This window comes from Solanum dulcamara, chromosome 8 (assembly GCF_947179165.1).
Source record: "Solanum dulcamara chromosome 8, daSolDulc1.2, whole genome shotgun sequence".
NCBI classification, from domain to species: Eukaryota; Viridiplantae; Streptophyta; class Magnoliopsida; order Solanales; family Solanaceae; genus Solanum; species Solanum dulcamara.
This window is the reverse complement of record NC_077244.1, coordinates 75,292,166-75,313,628: the sequence shown is the minus strand read 5'-3', so window position 1 is coordinate 75,313,628 and position 21,463 is coordinate 75,292,166. Positions and strand designations below refer to the sequence as shown.

Sequence of the window (21,463 nt, the reverse complement as noted above, 5' to 3'; positions counted from 1 at the left end):
TTTAGGGAAGAGTGTTCTTTGGATTTTTGTTGGGAGTTTAGATCAAATGTTTTGTTTATATATGGTGATTAAGTTAAACATTGTTTGATTCGATCCGTGTTGATATATTCTCGTTGGATCCTAAGGCATAATGGACACTGCAATGGCTCAAGTGGCTGTTTTCTTTTCATCTCCTTATTGCGAGTTTTGAAGATTTTGTTGCATTAAAACTTTTATATATGTATATGTTTACTATAGCTGCAATGCAATGCTATAGTATGTTTAAGAATTTAAACAATTGAATGTGCTGTATGTTTGCATAAATATAATGGGATCTTCACACATATAGCCAGACAAATTTACTGTTTACTTTTTTCTAGTCAGTCTACATAGATTATATACATATATTATACATCCGCTGGCAATTTTTAGTTTAATCAGTTTATGCATTTGGCTCTTTCTTTATAGAGTGGCAGTCTCTGGTATCAAGGTGACAGAGTGAACAAGATAGGGTGAGCATCGGAGCATCCACATTCACTTCCTTGCAAATGTGGCGAAATCTTGAGGGTGAGCATGGGGTGATTAATTCCCGTGCTCGTTGAGGAGAAGGGATAATACAACAGAGGACTGAAATTGAAAACCCAAACAGTACAGACCCCATTTTATTGTATGATCAGGGAATCGTTATGGGAAATACTAGGGTTGAAGGTGCCAATGAGGCTTGTAATGGATGTGTAACGTCTCAAAGCCAGAATGTATTGGAAAATGAATCCGAGGATAACCATAGTATTCTCTCAGATCAATCTAGCGATCTTGTGGAAATTGAACGCGAGAGAGTAAGGCAGGTTTTTCAGGAGTGGATGAGCACAGGTGTAAAGGACCATTCACAATCATTGAGTGTCTCACATAAGAAAAACTGCTCGGGGGCACCGTGGTTAGGGGAAAATGAACGAGAAAGGGTGAGAATCATAAGAGAGTGGGTGAAAATCAACATTCATCAAAGTGGCGAGGGTTCTCCAAGAGATGCAGGCGCTGCTGATATAGGTTCTCAATTCGAACAAGTGCGTGATGGAGTTATGGTCAATCATTCTGAAAATGGAGAGAGAAAACCCCTGCATATATATTGCGGCAGAAAAGCTCTTCTTGATTTGCTGATGAAGTTTCAAATGGAAAGGAAAAGAGAAATTCAGGGTTTATTGGAATGTCAGCCTGTATCAAACTTCACATACCGCAACCGGATTCAGGTAAGACTTGAGTATAGAATGCTTTTCATGGAATGTGCATTTTTAATCTTTTAGTCTATTCTTGTTATATCATTATGGCTGCAGATTTTCTGTTGGATTCATAAAGATATTTATATGCTAATTTGTAAATTAATTGAAAGGGGAAAAGGAAAGACAGATTGAAACCTAGATGCACTTGGCGAGAATGATAGACTTTGTTTATCTTTTGCAAGTAATCTTGACAAAGTTTGATAGCTATAAGATGGACAGATTGAAACCTAGACGCACTTGGCGAGAATGATAGACTTTGTTTATCTTTTGCAAGTAATCTTGACAAAGTTTGATATCTATAAGATGGTACAATGACTCCCCTATAATTAATATTCTGAAAAAAAATTAAAAAACTATGTTGTTTTAAAAATAATATTCGACAAACTTATTGACATCAAAATAGATTTTGCGTCGTATATGACAATTTCATGACAAAGATGTCTATTAAATAACCTCTATGCAAAATGAGTTCAAGAAGAGCAAGAGCAAGTTTTTAGGCATTAGAAACATCAATTTAGTAGTTGGCAAGCCCTGGTTCGTGAAAATTTAGTTAATTAAGGATTAGAATATAAACATACAGAATATTAGTTAATTGAGTGGAGTGAATATGAATAACAAGAATATTTGATTGGAATGTATGATAGTTTGCATTCTGTAGATTGATCTACAGTTCATTGAAATATGTGTGCAACATTTGGTGTTTTCCTAATAGTGTTAAAACCTTCTCCTAGTCATTGCTCAAGGGTAGATTTCTGCGGAATGAGAGCTTGATGACCAGTGATGAAAGAATTACATCAGACGCCGCAAGTGAATTGGGATTACTGAGACAAAGTCATACTGTATCTTATTTAAGGTAGAGCAAAGTATCTTTCTTTTGAAAGTTCACCTTTTTGATAAACCTGTGCATGGATTACCTGCTTCAAATGCAGTAACTCACTTGATTTCTCTCTTTTGCTTTGTTGAAATAATGGCTTTCGCCTTAGTCTACCAATCCTTGTTAGAAACTGCTTGATTGTGCTTTTCTTTTGTTACTTTTTTTAGTAATTAAGTGGACACTGACTTGTGTTTGTTTGAAGTTCTTGTACCAATTTTGTGATTAAAGTGCTTCTACGTTGATTTGTCCTCATTTGCTTTGTCGAAGAGTATGAGATTTTTCAACTTTAATCCATCAATCCTCCCTGATAATGCTGTTCCTTTGACCTTTTTGCTTAACTACGTGTACATTTCTTCCTGGTTTGTGTTGCTTTCACTTCTTCCGTGGTAAACTCTTTGAGTTTGTTTTCCCTTTGATCAGCCAATTGTCGTGGTTCTTTGTACACATACAGAATATCTAGCTAATTATTTCATCAGCCCAAAAGTCATATGTTCTATCTTAAAATTGTGTGTGAAACAGGAAAGAACTTTTATCCAGATTGGTTGATAATGCTCGTGGTTCTGCAAAAGATATGCAGTTAAATGCCTCTTCTAAAGATGATCTGAATCATCATCGAAGTGAACAGTCTCAATCAAATAACGAACAAGAGATAATTGATGAGTCCTATGATCGCTCTGAACTTGATAATGAAGAGAGAGAGACCTATGGATTTCATGTAGTAGGGAACTCAGAAAGCATTACATCTGAGCATGTAAACCAGCAAAAATCGGTTAATCAAATACCTGAACATTCAGATCAAATCAAAGGAAAGGAGGATATTGAGCAAGAGACATCAAATTTTGAATTTATTTTCAGTGTATCTGTAAGAGAGAATACTGGCATTAGGAACTTGACGGAGAATGGTGCTACTGAATGGTTGCAGGAAACTGCAGATTTTGAAAGTGGTTCTCGAGGGCATGTACGAGAAGACCATGAATCCTTTCATGATAATGATGCACCAAGAAGTGAGGCAATTGATCCTCATGAAGTCTATGGACATTCTCATGGCTCAATAAGAAGTACTTTTGAGGATTATGAGTGGCAAGTTTTATTAGCTCAGGCAGAAGATCCACAGGACGTTGTCACAGATTATGAGGAAAGCAACTTGCGACAAACAGAAGTGCCATATGAACTAGTTATTGAACATGGCAAAAGTGCGCAATTGTCTGCTTCTGAACACAATGAAACAACAAATGTTACCGCAGAAGACATGAGTGGAATTTGGAAGGAAGGTGCTGCAAACCATTGGTACCCAGACAGTTCGGAAAATGATACTGAAGAACAAATCTACGAACAAGAACAACATGAGGACTGGCAGAGTAATGATTGGCTAGATATGCCTTCTGGTCAGAATGCTGGATCCATGAGAAGGGTTGATTCATTATATGTGCCTGATGATGACAGTGTTTACAATATTGAACTTCGAGAACTTCTAAGAAGGTAAAGGACTCTCGTTACTACAGGATTATTCATTATCTACGAAAAATTGATGCTTAAGCGATTTAACTGGTTCCTTAATGCTGTAGGAGGCGCGTCTCTAATCTGCTTCAAAGTGGTTTCCGTGAGAGTCTAGACCAGCTAATACAATCTTACATTGAAAGGCAAGGTCACGCTTCTGAATGGTATATGGATGGAACATCATCATCCCCTGATGATACGGAAAACGAGCTGCTTCAAGAATATGCCAATCAAGATGGGCCTCAGATAAATAGTGAATCTAACCCCTTTGCCATGACTTCACTACATGTGCCACCTTCTCAGCCACTTTGGAACCTGGATCCAGATGATCATAATTTGCCTCTCCGAGATCCGTGGCAGTGCATAGGAACAGTAAGCTCACCTTTATAATTTTTGACAAATCTACTTGAAGTTAATTAGAGAAGTTGCTTTCTGTTAGTTCTAGTACCTATAAGATATACTCCCTCCGTCTCAATTTAAGTGTCTTACTTTCTTTTGTAGTCTGTCTTAAAAAGAGTGCTTCTTTCAATAATTAGTTAGTTTTTGAATTCAAACACTACATGACAAGTTTAAGACCACAAGATCTAAAGGACTACACACATCTTTAATTCATACTTGTAACTAGTTTTAGACGAAATTCATGCTCATTTGACCTACTGCAGGATTGGGAAATCATACATGAGTTGAAGAATGACATGTCTAGGCTTCAGCAGAGGATGGACAATATGCAGAGGATGTTGCTTAAGTGCATGGAAATGCAAGTTGAGCTGCAACGTATGGTTTATCAAGATGTTTCTGCAGCCTTAAATCGATTTGCTTGTTCAACAGGTTAGATTTCACGTCTAAATGGGTTCTTGTATCCAATTTATAGTTGCAAAAGTTCATGGAAATACGTCATTTCTCTATCTAATTGTGAGCATGCAGATCTTCTTACACCCAAAGTTTCTCCCCTTTTTCTGATGACAGTTTCATGTTCAATTGATCAGATATTGCTGCTGCATTCAAGGACGGTCTGCTGAATGATGAATCCAAATGGGATAATGTGAGAAAAGGGATTTGTTGTTTGTGTTGTAATACCAGCATAGATGCCTTACTGTATAGGTAAACCATATATGAACATCCTTGTTCATTTATTTCTCGAGCATAGATGATTCTCTTTTGAGCAGTCTTAGAGACTCCTCTTTCTTCCCTTTTTCTGTTTTATGGATGTTTGAATTAGTAAAACTCAAGGGAATCATCCATTTGAAATTGATGCAGGTGTGGACACATGTGTACATGTTTAAAATGTGCAGAAAATTTGGTCCAGTGGAACGGAAAATGTCCAATGTGCCGGGCACCAGTAATTGAGGTGATCCGAACTTTTTCTATACAGTAATGTTGGTGCATGTTTGGGCGTGTGCAGCACTGCTCAAATTAGTTCACTAAACGAAAATTGTCCAAAAAGTGTTCCCGGGCACCGTCAATTAAGGTTTTTCTGTACATAGCTGGTAGAAAACTAAACAATACCTGTAAAGCAGAGGTAGATATAATGAAATAAGAGAACGTGCATTCGTTGCTGCTTTAGTTTGTCTGGGTAAGTCGTCTTTCCTTCAGTGACGATCCTTTTTGTGGTTTTAATGATGTTTAATTTACCCTTCATATTTTCATTAACATAGAACTTGATTTGCAGATTTCATGTTTGTAAAACCAACTTTAGGGGGGTGAAATCTTATAGTCCAACATTATTTTCATCTATATCGACTAGTCGACTACGTTCCCTTGATGAAAGCTGCATCAGTGCTCACATATCGAATAGTGTGTATATACTCAGTGTGCTGTGGATGGACTTGTTGAAGCTTATGTACAGAGAAGCTTATATAGAAGTGCAGGTCATTATTCATGATGTTTCTGATCATGCGTTAGCTCGGAGATTTCTCGATTATCAAAAATAAAATCCCTTCCCATCATATGTAAATTGGAAAAGGGTCAAATATACCCTTGTACTATTGAAAATTGTTTAAATATACGCCTCGTTTTACTTTCGGGCTAAATATACCCATCTTGTTATACTTTCAGTTCAAATATACCTTTTTCATTATACTTTGATACAAATTTGCCTTTAATTTTAACAGAAGAATACTTGAAAAGCTCAATTAAATAATTCATTCTCAATTTTAAATATCTGATTTTTTAGGAATAAATAAAATTTTCAAATACTAATTTGAGTTTTTTTTTTCCTTAGAAATGACAATACAAAATGCATTGCATAATTTTAAGTACTAATACATGAAATTTCTAAATACTAATTTGAGTCTTTTTTTCCTACAAAATGATAAAGACAAATTATGCTGCAAAATTATTTTGCAACGTTTTCTGTCTTATCATTTTGTAAGAAAAAAACTCTCAAATTAATACTTAGAAATTTCATGTATTAGTACTGTATTGTCATTTCTAGGGAAAAAAAACTCAAATTAGTATTTGAAAATTTTATTTATTCCTAAAAAAATCAGATATTTAAAATTGAGAATGAGTTATTTAAATTTGAGCTTTTCAAGTATTCTTCCGTTAAAATTAAGGGCGAATTTGTACCAAAGTATAATGAGAGGGTATTTTTGAACCGAAAATATAACAGGAGGGGTATATTTAGCCCGAAAATATAACGAAGGATATATTTAAACTATTTCCAATAGTACAGGGATATATTTGACCATTTTCCGTATGTAAATTATGATTTAAGTGATGAGTAGATTCATCTGTTTATATAGATTTTACTCACTTCCAACTTTGTACAAATGTGAAATGTGTTGCAAGGTAATCTATTTTTCTTCCTCTTCTAATCTTTTCATGTTATTGGTCGGTAAGTATAGAAAGCATTGTTTGTTAGCGAAATGATCCAATGTATTGGACTATCTTTGCTTCAGTAGAATTGAGCTATTACTATCATTCGAAATGAGAATTCATATAGGGTGTATTTTCCTCAAATTTAAAGAAAAATGACTTCCTTCAGAAGATAAGGAAAACATTTTTCAAATGATTTTGAAGATGATTTTTTCAAAATCATTTTAACTTCTAGCCTCAACTTCCTATCTTTAACTTAATTAGTTTCACATGTCGATTCTCGATATTATCTTGGATCTTGAGTGGAGTTTAAGAGTCGGAATTGAATCTCAGATCGAATCTCAAAGTCGGAGTCAAATTCTCGGGCCTCGAGTCGAGGTCAGGGGTCTCAGGTTGGAGTCTCGTGTTGAGGATCGAGATCAGAATCGAATCTCGAGTGGGGTTGGGGTCGAATCGAGTGTCGAGAGCCGAATTTCAGGTCGAGGTCTTCAATTGGGGTCGAGCAGTGGCGGAGCCACATGGTGTCCAGGGGGTTCATCTGAACCCCCTTCGACGAAAAATTATACTATTTATACATGGATAAAATATTTTTTTATATATAAATAGTAGATGTTGAACCCCCTTCGGCTAGTTCGTGTGTCTACTTTTTTAGATTTTGAACCCCCTTATTAAAAATTCTGATTTCGCCACTGGGATCGAGCTTGGGTCTCTAGTGGGGTCGGGGTCTCGAGTCTCGAGGGTCGGGGTCTTCAATTGGGTCTCGAGTGAGGTCGGGGTAGGGTCAATTCTCGATCGGGTCTCGAGTCAAAATCAGGTGTTTGGCTCAGGTTGGGGTCAAGTACTGAAAAATATTTCAGTCACTAACCAAACATGAGAAAATAATTTAAAAACCAACGTTTTTTTTTTTTAAAAAGCTCTTTTTAGGAAAACATTTTCCTTCCTACCAAACACACCCATAGTCGCTGTCAATTACAAGTGGAACCCTATTCATCAGAACAAATAATACATATGCACAACAAATAATCCAATGTATTGTACAAATAAAACATATGTATCAATATTAAATTTCTTATTCAATTATTAAAACTTAAATTGCTATATTTTAAGTTCCAAATTCATAAGATTCTAACTTTTGAAACCTGGATTATATAGAATTCAAATTCTGAAATCGCCACCAACATATATATAGGAGACGACTATGTATGAAGGGAGCCACGTGTCGACACATGTCGGCAGCACCTAATTAGTTTCACCATTTTATTAACGTCGAATTAAGCAAAATGCAGAGTTGTTGTCTATAATATTGTTATATTAGAGGGAGGATATGGCTAGGGTTAAAAGCGTAGAACCTTCAGAGGAAGCTTTCTTGGTATTTTGTATGTTACAGGACTTAAAAAGTACAAAATTTTCTCACTACATTACGTCAATTAAACTAATTTAAGATAAAGTTGAAATGTTATTACTAAAGAAACAGACAAAAAACGAAGGCAGTAGTAGTACAACAGAGACATAGTAGTAGTATTTTAACATCTAATTCATCCGCATCGCCAAGATATATACGCATCGACTTCACATGCATGCAAATAATAATAAGATCACAAAAAAGAGCTTGAAATTTGCATGAAGTGATTTCCCAAATTAAGCACCAAAAAAAAAAAGCGTAAACCAAAATGAATTAAACATGAAGCTAATTATTCACAAGAGCTAGCCAACTAACTAACAACAATTATGGCTTGGACTTGGCCTTCTCGACACTAGATACATAGTTAGCAACAGCTTTTGTCCCTTCAGCAATTGCATGCTTCCCTAGCTCCCCAGGCAGCACCAATTTCACCGCATCCTGAATATCCACCGACGCCAACGTGGCCCGGCCCACGTACTTCGAGAGAATCGCCGCTTCATTGGCAATCCTCTCGAACATATCACCCATCAAATTATTCAATATCGTCATAGCCTTTGATGAAATTCCCATATCTGGATGAACTTGCTTCATCACCCTAAACACATACCTTCTGTACCCTTCGCTGGGTCCCACTCCTCCACCCACTTTCGCCCTCTTCTTTTTCCTCTCTCCTCCTCCTCCTTTTGCTTTCTGGGCCGGGTCGGGTTTCCTCTTCTGGGCTTTGTTTTGATCCGCTTCCATTTTCGGAGGTGTGGGCATCTCTTCTGGCTCTTCAGCTGGTTGAGTTTCGTCTTCATCTACTTGTTGGGCCGGGTCGGGTTTCCTTTGTTGGGCCACGGATTTGTCTTGAATATTAATGGTTCTCTTAGGTGTTGCTACTTCTTCGGAAGTAGGTGGTGTTAGTATTTCGAATGATTGATTTTCTTCAGTCAATAAAGTTTGACTTTCGGTCTCCGTTTCACCGGCGACCGGAGTTACGATGACGGAGACGGTTTCTTCCACCACTTTTCGGGCGGTGACCACCGTGGCACGGGCCCTTCCTCCACGTTTCTTTGGTGCCATGTTCGATTTTTATTTGTTGTTTTCCCTCTCTTTTTTGGAGTGTGTGAAAAATTACGGTGGAGCGGCTAAGGTATATGAAATTATGAAGAGGTGGGATTTTTAGCTTTTTCACTGATGAGAGGTTTCTAAGAGAGTGACACGTGGACGACAGGTGTTGAAATAATGGATTATTACAAGATACGTGGGGGGTAAGAATGAAGAGTAAAGAAATTTCTGGAGGAAGATTACATCTTTCTTCCTCAATTTTCGTTTTTCTTTTTTAAAATTTTGAGCAGCTTATAATGAGAAAATGAAAAACGAATAATTAAGAGGATTCTAGACAAGATCATTTTTTTTCGTTTGTTAATAATATGTGGGGATTCAGGGGCAGATTTTTGGAAATTAATATCTTTTGCGCAGATTTTATAGTTATATTAAAAAATGTATTAAATAGATTTGAGATAATTTGCAAGGTAATTTCACGGTGGCTCAAATTTGCTATTTAAAAATAATATATCTTTCGTTGTAAGAAAAACAAACAAAAAATAAAGGGAGAAAGAAATGTGTCGGCTCTTTGTCATCAGGTATTTCAAGCTTCGTCTCATTTCAATAAATCTACACTCAACAAGTCTTGAAGTAAGAGGCATATGTAGACACATAAATTTTATTGGATTTAATTCATACCAAATTTGAATTTAATTCATATTTTTGGGTTGAATAATTAATTTGGACCGCATAATTTATAAATACGTCCATTTTATTAAATTCAAGTCCAAGGTCCATTTCATCTTGAGGTTCAAACTCATGCCACATGTCAAGGTGACTTGGCATCCCAGTCAAGTTCAAGACCAACAAAAGAATGACATGTGTTCAAATAATGTGGCAATTCTGATCAAAATCCAACAATCAATCAAAAAACAACCTTATCACATAGTATTTGTGATAAGCTTGAAGACTTACAAGAATCAATCAGAAGAAGGCAAAAGAGTTCACCCACATTTGGACTGCCTCCCTATAACTATAAATAGAAAGGTTACATAATTTTCTGAGGACATTTTGCAAGCATTGGAGAAAAGCTACAACACCAACTATATAGTTCTTCGAAGGAGTGGTCAGCAGAGTTCTTTTCGAAGATCGACTTAAGACGACGAAGTATTTACGACGTTCCCGGAGATCAAAAATATCTCAAGAAAGTCTACATTCGAGAAATAAGCTACTGTTGATCCTCGAATTACGGAAACATATTAGGAGAGAAGAATCAAGAGAACAGCGAAATTATACTCACAAAGATTCATCAATAAAATTACTTTTTTTTTATTTTGATTGCAATTAATTTTCAGCATCACAAAAATTTATCGCGAACAGTTACCTTGTTTCGGATTATGAACGCTATCGGACCATACTACCACTGGACTTGGGCCATGACGGTGACAGTTGACACCATAATTATAAGTAGGAATATATAAATATATAGAATGGACATTATTCATCCAATATAATACTGTCAACAACTCTCGTCTATCCTATCCAAATTATAGTTCAGTCGCAGTTGGAGTTCTATTTTTCATTTTCTTTTACTTGGTTTAATTTCTTATAATTCAATTCAAATCCTTCAATAAATACTAGTGATGGGGTCAAACGCCATTGACTAGAGTTCTAATTAAGGAATTTTAATATATTCATGAATCCAGTGACTTATCTATCCAAATTAAAAAACAACCATAGTAAATATTGAGAATTCTCTTAGTCTTTGATATGTGTATTTATCTTTTTATATTTTCTTAATAAAAATTTTTACTCTGTCATTAAAAGATATGTGCATGTATCTATTAATTAAATATGTTGAGGGTGACTTTGATTTGTAACCATATTAATTAATAATGTGCAACATTCTAAGGCATACGATAAAATTGTACTAACAAGTCATATGGTCGATTCTATATGATTGTCTACGCTTTAAATACTCACGTTGCTTATCATATATTGTCACATCCTTAATTGGTCCACTGAAAATTAGTTAGGCGTTCAGACATTTGGACATGTCCTTTGTTAATTTTCTAAAGAAATATTCCTAGATTGAATAGTTTTAAATCTCGAACACTATGCTTTCCGATGTTGTAAAAAAACAAAATAGAATTATTAATTTTACTGTACTATTGTACGTCAACCAAAATGGATGGGTCTAAATAGAAATATTCAGCCTAGTTGACTCTATTTTTGCTACCTGGTTGATAATGAACCTATAACGGACCATACTACCGCAGGAATATAAATATATGGACAAACCCAAACAAAAACACTTATTGGGCAAATAGTACACTCAATAACTTGGGACATTTGCATTTTTGCCCCGATTTTGTGTTGTTCTTTAATTTTTAGCGCTCAAAACAAATAATTTATTGCGGGGCATGTATAAATTTATATTGCCGCACCCTTAAAAAAGGCATCAGTTTAATTGTTAGGGGCAAAAATTAAGATCATTATATTTGAAAAACAAATCATGCAATTAAATGCAACAAAACGTCATTCCTTTTCAAATTAATTAGTCCAAACCCAATTCAATCCAGTTACAACTTTTAAACAAGAAACTTGTCGCTAATCTTATTTAGAAATGGATTAACAATGAATTATCAAAAAGTTCTATTAGTTGCGAGTTATTAAACAATGGATTGACGTGAAAATTTATAGCTAATTTCAAAAAAAAAAATGCTATGAGAATTTATAATTTTCATTTACAAGCTTGCGTCGGAATTCATACAGATTAAATTCAATCCAATTTATCTTAATTAGTTAGTTAATATGTAGGTCAATCTTATTATTAAAGACAGAAAAAAAAAGCATTGTTAAGAATGTCAATGGAAGTGTTATTAGCTAGGAGCCCATAGTCAAAGAATATAGATAATTCTTTTAAATTAATTTATCAACGCAAATCGTTTGAAAATCATTATTTGGTAGTTCGATTGTCAAAGACTGAGTAACTTAGGGTGAGTTTAATAGGAAGGAACATGAATATGTATTTTTTTATTAATTTATTTTTATATTTGCAAAGTAATAATTAAGTAAAAGTTATTCTTTTAAAGTCATTTTGTTGTGATATAAAAGCCGATAAAAAGATTTGTGTGTTGATGAGAAGTTAGTTAGAAGCAAGGGTAGATTAGTCAATTACTGATTAGTAGTTATAACTAACTATTCAACAAATTAGTTAGATAACAAATTCAGTTGCAAACTAACCACTGTTATATATACAGCAGTTAGCTATTGTAATCAGTGAGCTTTGAGATTAATTCAATGAGAGTTCAATAGCTGTTTTTCTTCTTCTTCTTCTTCTGCAGACTCCTCACTTACGTTCATGGTATCAGAGCTTTGTCACAGTGATTACTGTGAGAAGTGATATGGTTTTTGAGTCAAAGAATCAAAACTAGATTCATAGATTCATCCAATTTTAAGATTGATCTGCAGATCGAAGCTCCATTGAAGTTGAAATCTGCATTCAGCATTTACTTCCGCAACAAAATTTCAAAGGAATTTAGTACTTTCAGAAATTGAAGAAATGTCGGGTGAAACGACACTAGATTCATCTCAGAATCTCAATCAGAACCACAACAATGCTCAACGAGTTGATATACCTTTCTCTTGGAATAGTAATTCCATACAAGGACAAGGTATTGACTATAATCATCCTCATTTCAGCTGCTTGGTGTGGAGAACTACACCTTATGGAATCGATCAATTAAACTAGCTTTGTTAGGAAGGAACAAGTTAGGATTAGCTGTTCCGAAAGATGTTTGTTTGCCAAATGGTGGTACTACTAATGTGACGCATATTGGTTCTTGTAGTTTATCAGCTAGAAGTGTGATTACCAATGTATTTCATATACCTGAGTTCAAGTATAATCTCATGTCTGTCAGCAAAATCACAAAGGAGTTAAGATGTTCAGTCTCCTTCTTCCCTGACTTCTGTGTTTTTCTAAGAGCTCTACACTAGGAAGGTGAAGGAAGTTGGTAAAGAAAAAGGAGATCTGTACCTGTTGTGGAGCACACTAACTCAAAGAAATATCAGTGATTTTCAAGAGACTGCATTTACTGTAGATAAAGTTCATGCAAAAATTCAAGAGTCAAATATAGAGATATGGCATAAAAGACTAGGACATGTGTCCTCAATGGTACTTGCTAAGATGTTTGATATAAATAAACAAAGCTTGTGTAAAGTGTCTAAGTGCTTAGTTTTTCCTTTGCCAAATAAACAAGACTTGTTTTTCCTTCTAGTAGGATCAGAAGTAATAGTTATTTTGACTTGATACATGTTGATCTCTGGGGACCCTATAATACAGCTACCTTAGATGGCAATAAGTACTTTCTTACAATAGTTGATGATTTCTCCAGAATTACCTGGTTATTTCTGCTTCAACAGAAGTCAGATGTATGTGTCTCTTTGAATGTTTTCCAGTATGTTAGAAATTAATTTGACAAACAAGTCAAGGTCCTAAGATTTGACAATGGCACATAATTTTTCAATTTAGTGTGTGCTAACATGTTAACTGATTTGAGAATTGCCCATTAAAGGTCTTGTCCTTATACCCCTCAGCAAAATGGTGTTGATGAGAGAAAGCACAGACATCTGCTAGAGATAACAAGAGCTTTAAGGTTTCAAGCTAAAATACCTATTAAGTATTGGGGACACTGTGTATTAGTTGCAACTTATCTATTTAACAGGTTACCCAGTAGTGTACTTGAGTATCACACTCCTTTTGAAAGGCTATATGGCATCAAACCAATGTTGTCTCAGTTGAGGACACTTGTATGCCTGGTGTTTGCGAAAAATCTCACTGAACATAATAAACTAATGCCCAGATCAAGGTCAAAAGTTTACATGGGTTACTCTGAAGTACAAAAAAGATATATTTTATTTGATCTAACTACCAGATCCTTCTTTACAAGTAGAGATGTTATTTTCAGGAAAGATATATTTCCTTTTGCCACTTCTGATAGTTATGCCACACAGCATCTGTTTGTAGACACATGTAGGTGTTAGAAGGAGATATTCAAGAGTTTATGCATCCTTCTCCTTTGTTACTCAGAAGTACCACTACATCATCAGAAGGTGTAATTACAGATGAGGTACAGGCTACTGTAGAGCAGAATGCTGTGAATCTTGATTCTTTTGAGGTACTTGATAACACTGAACTCTCAAGTATGCCTACTAATGTAGCTAGCCTTGAAGAATCAATCCTTACTCATTCTTCCTCTGAGGGAGTTCCTCCTATTACTAGAAGGGCTACTAGGCCTAAACAAGCTCTTACTTGGTTGAAGGATTTTGTGTCCCTCACTACCACCACAGATGTGCAGTATCCCTTGTCTAACTATGTAAGATACTCTCATCTATATTTTGTCTATCAATGCTATATTGCTGCTACCTCCACTGTGACAGAACCCAATAGTTATTCAGAAGCTATTAAGGACCTTACTGAGATTCAGACTTTGAAAAGTAACAAGACCTAGAAGATCACTGACTTACCACCAGGGAAGAGACCCATTGGGTGCAGATAGATTTATAAAGTTAAGTACAAATTTATAGGAGAAATAGAAAGGTTCAAAGCAAGGTTGGTTGCAAAAGGGTATAGTTAGCAAGAAGGGATTGATTACAAAGAAACTTTCTCTTCAGTTGTGAAGATGGTTACAGTGAGATCTATATTGTCTCTTGCAGCCTCCAAACAGTGGAATATTCATTAGATGGATGTCTTCAATGCATTTCTTCAAGGAGATTTGGATCATGAAATCTATATGCACCTTCCTCAAGGGTTTGTCAGTCAAGGGGGAAGGTGTGCATATTGAAAAAGTCCTTATATGGACTCAAGCAAGCCCCAAGGCAATGGAATCACAAGCTTACTGAAGCTCTTATTAATCTCAAGTTTAAACAGAGTCAATATGATTATTCTTTGTTCATCAACAAATCAATAAAATGAATTGTAATTGTGCTTGTGTATGTAGATGACATATTGATAACTGGCAGCAATCTGAAGTTGATTGAAGAGACAAAGAAGGCTTTACAACAGGCCTTTAAGATGAAAGACTTGGGAGAACTCAAATATTTTCTAGGAATTAAATTTATAAGGTCAACAGAAGAAATACTAATACATCAGAGAAAGTATGCTCTTGAGCTTATAGCATAGGCAGGCATGACAGTATCTAAGCCTGCAGGAACACCTATAGATGTTAATATCAAATTAACATCAAAATAGTATGATGAGCATGTGAATAAGAAGCAAGAAGAATCAGATGATCCCTTAGTAGATCAAACATTGTATCAAAGATTGATAGGCAAACTTTTGTATCTTAATATGACAAGGCCAGACATAGCTTTCAGTACTAAGACATTGAGTCAGTTTCTACATCAACCAAAAAAGTCACACTTGGATGTTGCATTAAGATTAGTTAGGTACTTAAAAGAGGCAACCTGGACAAGGCATACTACTGTCCAGTTGCTCAGATAATCAGGTTACTGCATTTTGTGATGCAGATTGGGCCTCTTGTCCACTCACCAGAAAGTCTGTTACAGGTTACATGATTAAGATTGGAAAGTCTTTGGTATCATGGAAGGCTAAGAAGCACACCACAGTATCAAGGAACTCAGTTGAGGCTGAGTATAGGAACATGACTTCTACTGTATCAGAATTGGTATGGTTGCTTGGAATGCTGAAAGAAGTAGAGGCTGAAGTCAAGTTGCCAGTGCAAGTATATAGTGATAGCAAGACTGCAATTCAGATTGCAGCAAATCCAGTATACCGTGAAAAGACAAAGCACATAGAAATAGATTGTCACTTCATTAGAGAAAGGTTACAACAAGGTTTGATCAAAGTGAACTATCTGCCAACTCAGGAACAACCTGCATATGTATTAACCAAAGGAGTGTCTAGAGTTCAACATGAACACCTTCTATCCAATCTAGGAGTTTTGAATATCTTTGCACCTCCCAGCTTGAAGGAGAGTGTTGTGATATAAAAGTTGATAAGAAGATTAGTGTGTTAATGAGAAGTTAGTTAGAAGCAAGGGTAGATTACTCAATTACTGATTAGTAGTTATAACTAACTATTCAACAGATTAGTTAGATAACAAATTCAGTTACAAACTAACCACTGCTATAGATATAGCAGTTAGCTATTGTAATTAGTGAGCTTTGAGATTAATTCAATGAGAGTTCAATATATATTCTTCTTCTTCCTCTTCCTCTTCCTCTTCCTCTTCCTCTTTTTCTTCTTCTTTTTCTTCTTCTTCTTCTTTTGCAGATTCCTCACTTACGTTCACATTTATATATAACCTACGTAAATACTATGAGTAGAAAGGAGGCCGGTTGAGGGGAGAGGGTAGAGATATCATGTATGCAGGATGGGGGATATAGAATTACACTTAAAATTTGCTTTCATTACTTTTATCACAAAAAATATTATTTTTTATTTTTAAAAAACGTCTTTCCTAAAAAAAATGCTCTTCAAACGAATTGAATAATCAAACATGAAAAGATTTACAGACATATTTTTGGAAAAGTTTTCCCTCCATATACCAAACACAAAAATTCGTCGACAATAATCGTCATTGAACTCTCGACGTAATTTTAAGGATATTATTGTTTTAAAGAAAGCCACCTTATTTGAGTGGGTGCTAGCCAATTGTTAAACTTCTTCTTAGAGGATTTAACTCCTATTTTAATACTCCTTCCTATTTATTTTACTTGTCATAATTATTATAAATAATTAATTAAAAATAATATTTATCATTTTAAAATATTAAGAGAGAATTAATCATCTTTTTATGTGTTTACTTCAATAAATATACATAGAGATTATAACTCTAGTGAAAAGAAAGAAAAAAAGGTAATAAATGTTATGTTTAGGAACATCACTTTAATTAAATTATTTTTTAAATTAATATTTTCTTAAGGGGGAATATAATACTTCAAATCTTCAATTGTTGAGGTGAAAACAATACTCATTATTGAAATTTTGATCTATTTTACAGCAACAATAGTTTAAATCTTTAGCAGATTCATATGATTTATGAGCATTTTCAATCAATCAAAACTACGAGCCTAATTATTAACAATGATGAAAACTCAAAAAACAATAATTTTCCAATAAAACCTTAATTCGTGCAATAGTTATTACGGAATAAAAAGGAACAAAGATATTTTTTCGCACAACTTATTCATAGTAAAAGGAAACATATAATGCAAGATTTTTATACATATCAACTATGGTACTATACCATAATTTCCACACATCATTTTATTCATCACGTAGCTATATATCTATTCTATTAAAAACAGAGAATATAATATAATATAACGTGAATAGAGAACTTATCAACCCTAAAAAATCAAGGGCTATAATATGTCTTATAATTCACATGAAATTAATTAATACTTTGGATATAAAACTAATTTAATTCATGAGAAGTCTTTTCTTAACAGCCATACCTCGAGAAATATCAGTGCATGATATGAAGAACTTCTCCAACTCTTCATTTCCACCAATTTCAAAAAATTCGAATCGTGGAAACTTTCTCTTACTAAGCAATAAGTTTTTTGGTTTCTTCGGAGCCGGGGGAGGGCAGCTTCCGACTATCGGAATCTTGTTTTTCCGACAAGTTGGCGTTCGACACAACTCTTCATCAATATTATGCCTAGAAGTAGTACTAGAACTATTGTTTAGTACTAATATGTTTGTCTCTAATATTTCTTCTTCATGATGTTTTTTGGGAAAATTTTGATTTAAAATTTGAGGATCTGACATGAAGTTTAATAAGGGATTTTTTTTATTTATTTATTTTGGCAATGGAATATTTGGTAGATGAAATGAAAAATGATAAAAGTAGCTAGGTTGAAAATAGATGGAGATGGAAAGAGGGGTGGGTGGGGGGAGGGAAGGAGAGGGGGTTGGTTCAATTTTTTGTTTTTTTATTTTCTTTCTTATCTTGTTAAAGGAAATTACGTCTTCTTGTTTCCAAATTAATGTTCGTTCCGTTTTCCTTATGTAGTCTGTTTCATCAATAATGTACCCTTTCAGTCTACATTCACAATGCTTTCACCTTATAGTATGACAGCCAGTAGCCCATTTTTTTTATATATAATCATTTGATATCCAGAATTTCTCCGATATAGAGAAATTTCAATCATTTCACTATATCTTTGTATTACGAGACAATAGCATTATTATATAACTTGTGACCATGGGAGATATACATTTGCACAACATTAAATTAGTTTCTATTGTTTGAAAGTTGAATTTGAATCGACATTGTACATATAATAATAATTGGCTTTGTTTTAGACTTTTGTAAACATAGAATAGACGAGGACAAATAACTTATATTTGAAAAATGTAGTAACGTGTTGAGTTTGTATAATATCCAACTACACAACATTACAAGAACAATATGTAAGGTTATTCTGTATTTCTCCTTAATATTTTTACGTATTAATTTTTAATATATAATGATAAAGATTCATCTAATCGGGAAAGTGGTTAGAAAATAATGATAAAAAAAGGATTACTCGACCAATATAATTATTTGTTAAAGTAAGATAATTTTTAATAATTGATCAACAACTTACCATGAGTATTATGACATTTTTTTGTTAGACTAGTTTCAATCCTAGCTAATCTTATCTGTTATTCTCCACAACTTATAATAAGTATTATGACATTTTTTAGTCGACTAGTTTCAATTCTGTCTAGTTTCATGTGTATATTACTGACTGTTGCTTTTTATAGGTACTTTTTGAAAATAGTTTTTACAATAAGTAATTTTAAAAATTTTGCCTATAAATCTACATCGCAATAAAAAAAAATCCAATTAAGCCGTCTACTTACAAATTTTTGTTTTGGAATTTATATTTTAGAGAGACAGGCAGTAGTTTTAGCAGGAAGGTATATAGTTGTCTCCCTGATCTTACGGCCACCGTAGCTTTCTTATCTCTTCCTTCACCCTGTCTCTTTCTTGCAACTTGTCTTTGTTACAATAAATATATTACAATCTGCATGGCATTGGATACCATTTGGGAATTTGGAATTGTACATCAAATCCCACTCCATCTTGATGTTGATACAATTCACATGGAATTTTCAATTCTTTGTATCCTTGTGGCTCCATAGTTAGCAATACTTTCTTAAATTTTAGTGGTCAAATTATTCGATATTTATGTCCGTATGTACCTGATTGAATAGTTAGAGTGCGCAGAAGTTAACTTGAACATAACATTCATGTAAAAAGAAAAGATGAAAGAACTTTTAATCTAGCTCGAGAGTTTATTAAATTAATTAGTAGAGTGTTATTCAATATCTTGTTTTCTGATTTAATGAAGCAGAATTTGTAATTAAAAATAAATTAAACATGAGCATCATATATTTCAGACTAATTCCTCTCAGAATATAACATAATAAACATTATATAAAAACACAACACTTCAAATTACAAAACTTCTGGCGAACTCAAATTAGAACAGTGCAAATCACACGTGCTGCTTACTTTTATTTTTATAAAAACAAACAATGCAGAAGAAGAGGCAAGAAGTATTTGAATTTTAACGAGTAAAATTTGAAAAATGTCTTCTGAATTTATAACCAATAAAGGTATTTGTTCATATTTTAGGTATATATGTTTTTTGTTGTTACAAAAAACAGGTTATATCAATTAACTAAATCGTTTTATCAAAGTTAAAATCGAGCGATACCGACGATAAGTATCTTTCCAAATATTTAAAATAGAGTGAAAGTGTTTCTCGAAAAATTTCTTTCCTTCTTTCTTTTATAGGACGAAGTCCATTCATCAACTAACCCAAAAGTCATATGATTAAACCAATTCACACCAAACATCCAACACAATCCCCCTTTAATATTCTCTCCTTTTTTTTCTGTGGTTGAAGGAATGTGTGTTGAGACTGATGACAAGAGCTAATAATTAGGCAATTAGTACGTCAATTTTCATGATTTGTTCTATTATCCACAATCACTATCGAAATAATTGCACAAACGCAAATTATATATTATAATTTATTCAATCCCATTTATATCCATTATAAAAACATGAGATCCTCGTAATATCCTTAAACTAAGCAAATCAATGATTGTATGGTTACTCACTATCTTATATCTTTACCCTAATCTTCACTAATTGTACTAATTAAGTCAAAATAAATAAATTACTTTATTCCATTAGTTCCAAGGGAGATAATGAAAGATTTTACTAGCTAAACAATAATATATAGTTGACAAAAGGGGGAATACTTTGTCTAATATATATCTAGGAAAAATACAATACTCAAAGCATTGGAAACCCCTAGTTGTGGGCCAAGTGTGCATGGAACCTATCACAACCCAACATGTATTAGAATCCAAAGGTTTCCGTTTATATATGAATGGGAAAAGCCCAAGCATATTTTTCAAGGGGAATTATCTCATATAGCCCTAAAAAATATTTTAATTATGTTTCATAATTATAGTTTGTTAATTATAATTTGTAGCTATAATTATAGCAGCGTTTGTATAATTTGCTGTACAATTCGCAGTTTTTGTATATCGTTTGTATATTTCACTATACAATTAATGCACAACGTTTGTATAATTCACTATACAATTTGTAGTATTTGTATATTTCGATATACAATTCGATTTGCACACAGCATTTGTATAAATCGCATGAATTATACAAAATTCAACTGTATAATTGCGTGAATTATACAAACTCAAACTGTAATTACAGTTAGATGTTTGTCGCGAGGCATAATTAATTCAAACTATATCTATGTTAGTTAATTAACTAGTATATGTTTACTTATACGCGTAATTTTCTCATTTTTCAACTATTTGAGCATACTTCTTCCACGCAATTAATCCAAGCTTTTGAATAGAATATAAACCTTTTTATTATTTTTATTTGTAGTTCATAACTTTGATATTTTTCATTTCTCTAACTTATGAGTGATTCAGATCACGGAAGAAAATTTTTATGAGAAAATATTAGGTTAGGGTCTAAAATTCTGTAAATGCAAAATGACATACTAATATTTTGTCTGTAGGATTGATGAATATATGAGAAAAATATTAGATCCCAGTTTAATATTGACCGAAAGGGTAAAGGATTATATTTGCACAACTTGAGCGATTAAAACGAATGGTCTTGGAGCTGGGTGATCTTGAACTCTTGACTTTGCTTGCGTCGTGGGAAAACTTCATACTCCCTTCGTCCTATTTACTTGTTAAATATTTTCTAGTTTGATTTTTCTTTTTATTTGTCATTTTTGACAAATCAAGAAAATATATTTATTTTTCTTTCTTTTATACCCCTAATTTATTAATATTGAGTTGATGTCTTTAAAAAGTGTAGTGAGTAAATATATTTAAAACTTTATCAATTAATAGAGATAAGATGATAAACTCACTATATTAATCGTTGTCTTCTTAATAGGTATGCCAAATTAAAATTTGACAAGTAAAAAATACGAAGAAAATATTTAACAAGTTTTGACTTTTTATCTTAAAAGTTTTTCAATTGTCCACGATTTAAGACCACCCATTTCTAATATTAT

General features: G+C 33.6%; 2 protein-coding genes across 7 annotated transcripts; one reads left to right on the top strand and one right to left on the bottom strand.

Annotated features, from left to right (window-relative positions):
- The first annotated feature begins 441 nt into the window (after nucleotides 1-441).
- LOC129899672 (uncharacterized) lies at nucleotides 442-5,208 on the top strand. The gene is made up of 7 exons (XM_055974694.1): nucleotides 442-1,223; nucleotides 1,985-2,106; nucleotides 2,647-3,606; nucleotides 3,693-3,996; nucleotides 4,287-4,452; nucleotides 4,611-4,725; nucleotides 4,882-5,208. Exons 1-7 carry the CDS (start codon nucleotides 666-668, stop codon nucleotides 4,997-4,999), a joined length of 2,343 nt encoding a protein of 780 aa, XP_055830669.1. The 5' UTR covers nucleotides 442-665; the 3' UTR covers nucleotides 5,000-5,208.
- Nucleotides 5,209-7,963: 2,755 nt separating this feature from the next.
- On the bottom strand, nucleotides 7,964-17,861 carry LOC129899164 (uncharacterized). 6 transcript variants are annotated; one of them, XM_055974005.1, is made up of 2 exons: nucleotides 17,354-17,861; nucleotides 7,964-10,079 (listed from the first exon to the last, which is right to left on the bottom strand). In XM_055974005.1, the coding sequence occupies exon 2, from the start codon at nucleotides 8,903-8,905 to the stop codon at nucleotides 8,168-8,170; it is 738 nt and encodes a 245-aa protein (XP_055829980.1). In that variant the 5' UTR covers nucleotides 8,906-10,079; nucleotides 17,354-17,861; the 3' UTR covers nucleotides 7,964-8,167. The 6 variants fall into 6 exon arrangements, 1 of the variants encoding a protein (XP_055829980.1); XR_008769485.1 differs by lacking the exon at nucleotides 7,964-10,079 and adding an exon at nucleotides 11,661-12,384; XR_008769484.1 differs by lacking the exon at nucleotides 7,964-10,079 and adding an exon at nucleotides 11,661-12,350.
- Nucleotides 17,862-21,463: the final 3,602 nt, after the last annotated feature.

What these genes read in the sequence shown, in the direction of transcription:
- LOC129899672 (XM_055974694.1), top strand. Translation starts at nt 666, where the DNA reads ATGGGAAATACTAGGGTTGAAGGTGCCAATGAGGCTTGTAATGGATGT. An exon ending in TCGATTTGCTTGTTCAACAG is followed by an intron (nt 4,453 to 4,610) that starts GTTAGATTTCAC and finishes TCAATTGATCAG; the next exon opens with ATATTGCTGCTGCATTCAAG. An exon ending in ATAGATGCCTTACTGTATAG is followed by an intron (nt 4,726 to 4,881) that starts GTAAACCATATA and finishes AAATTGATGCAG; the next exon opens with GTGTGGACACATGTGTACAT.
- LOC129899164 (XM_055974005.1), bottom strand. Translation starts at nt 8,905, where the DNA reads ATGGCACCAAAGAAACGTGGAGGAAGGGCCCGTGCCACGGTGGTCACC.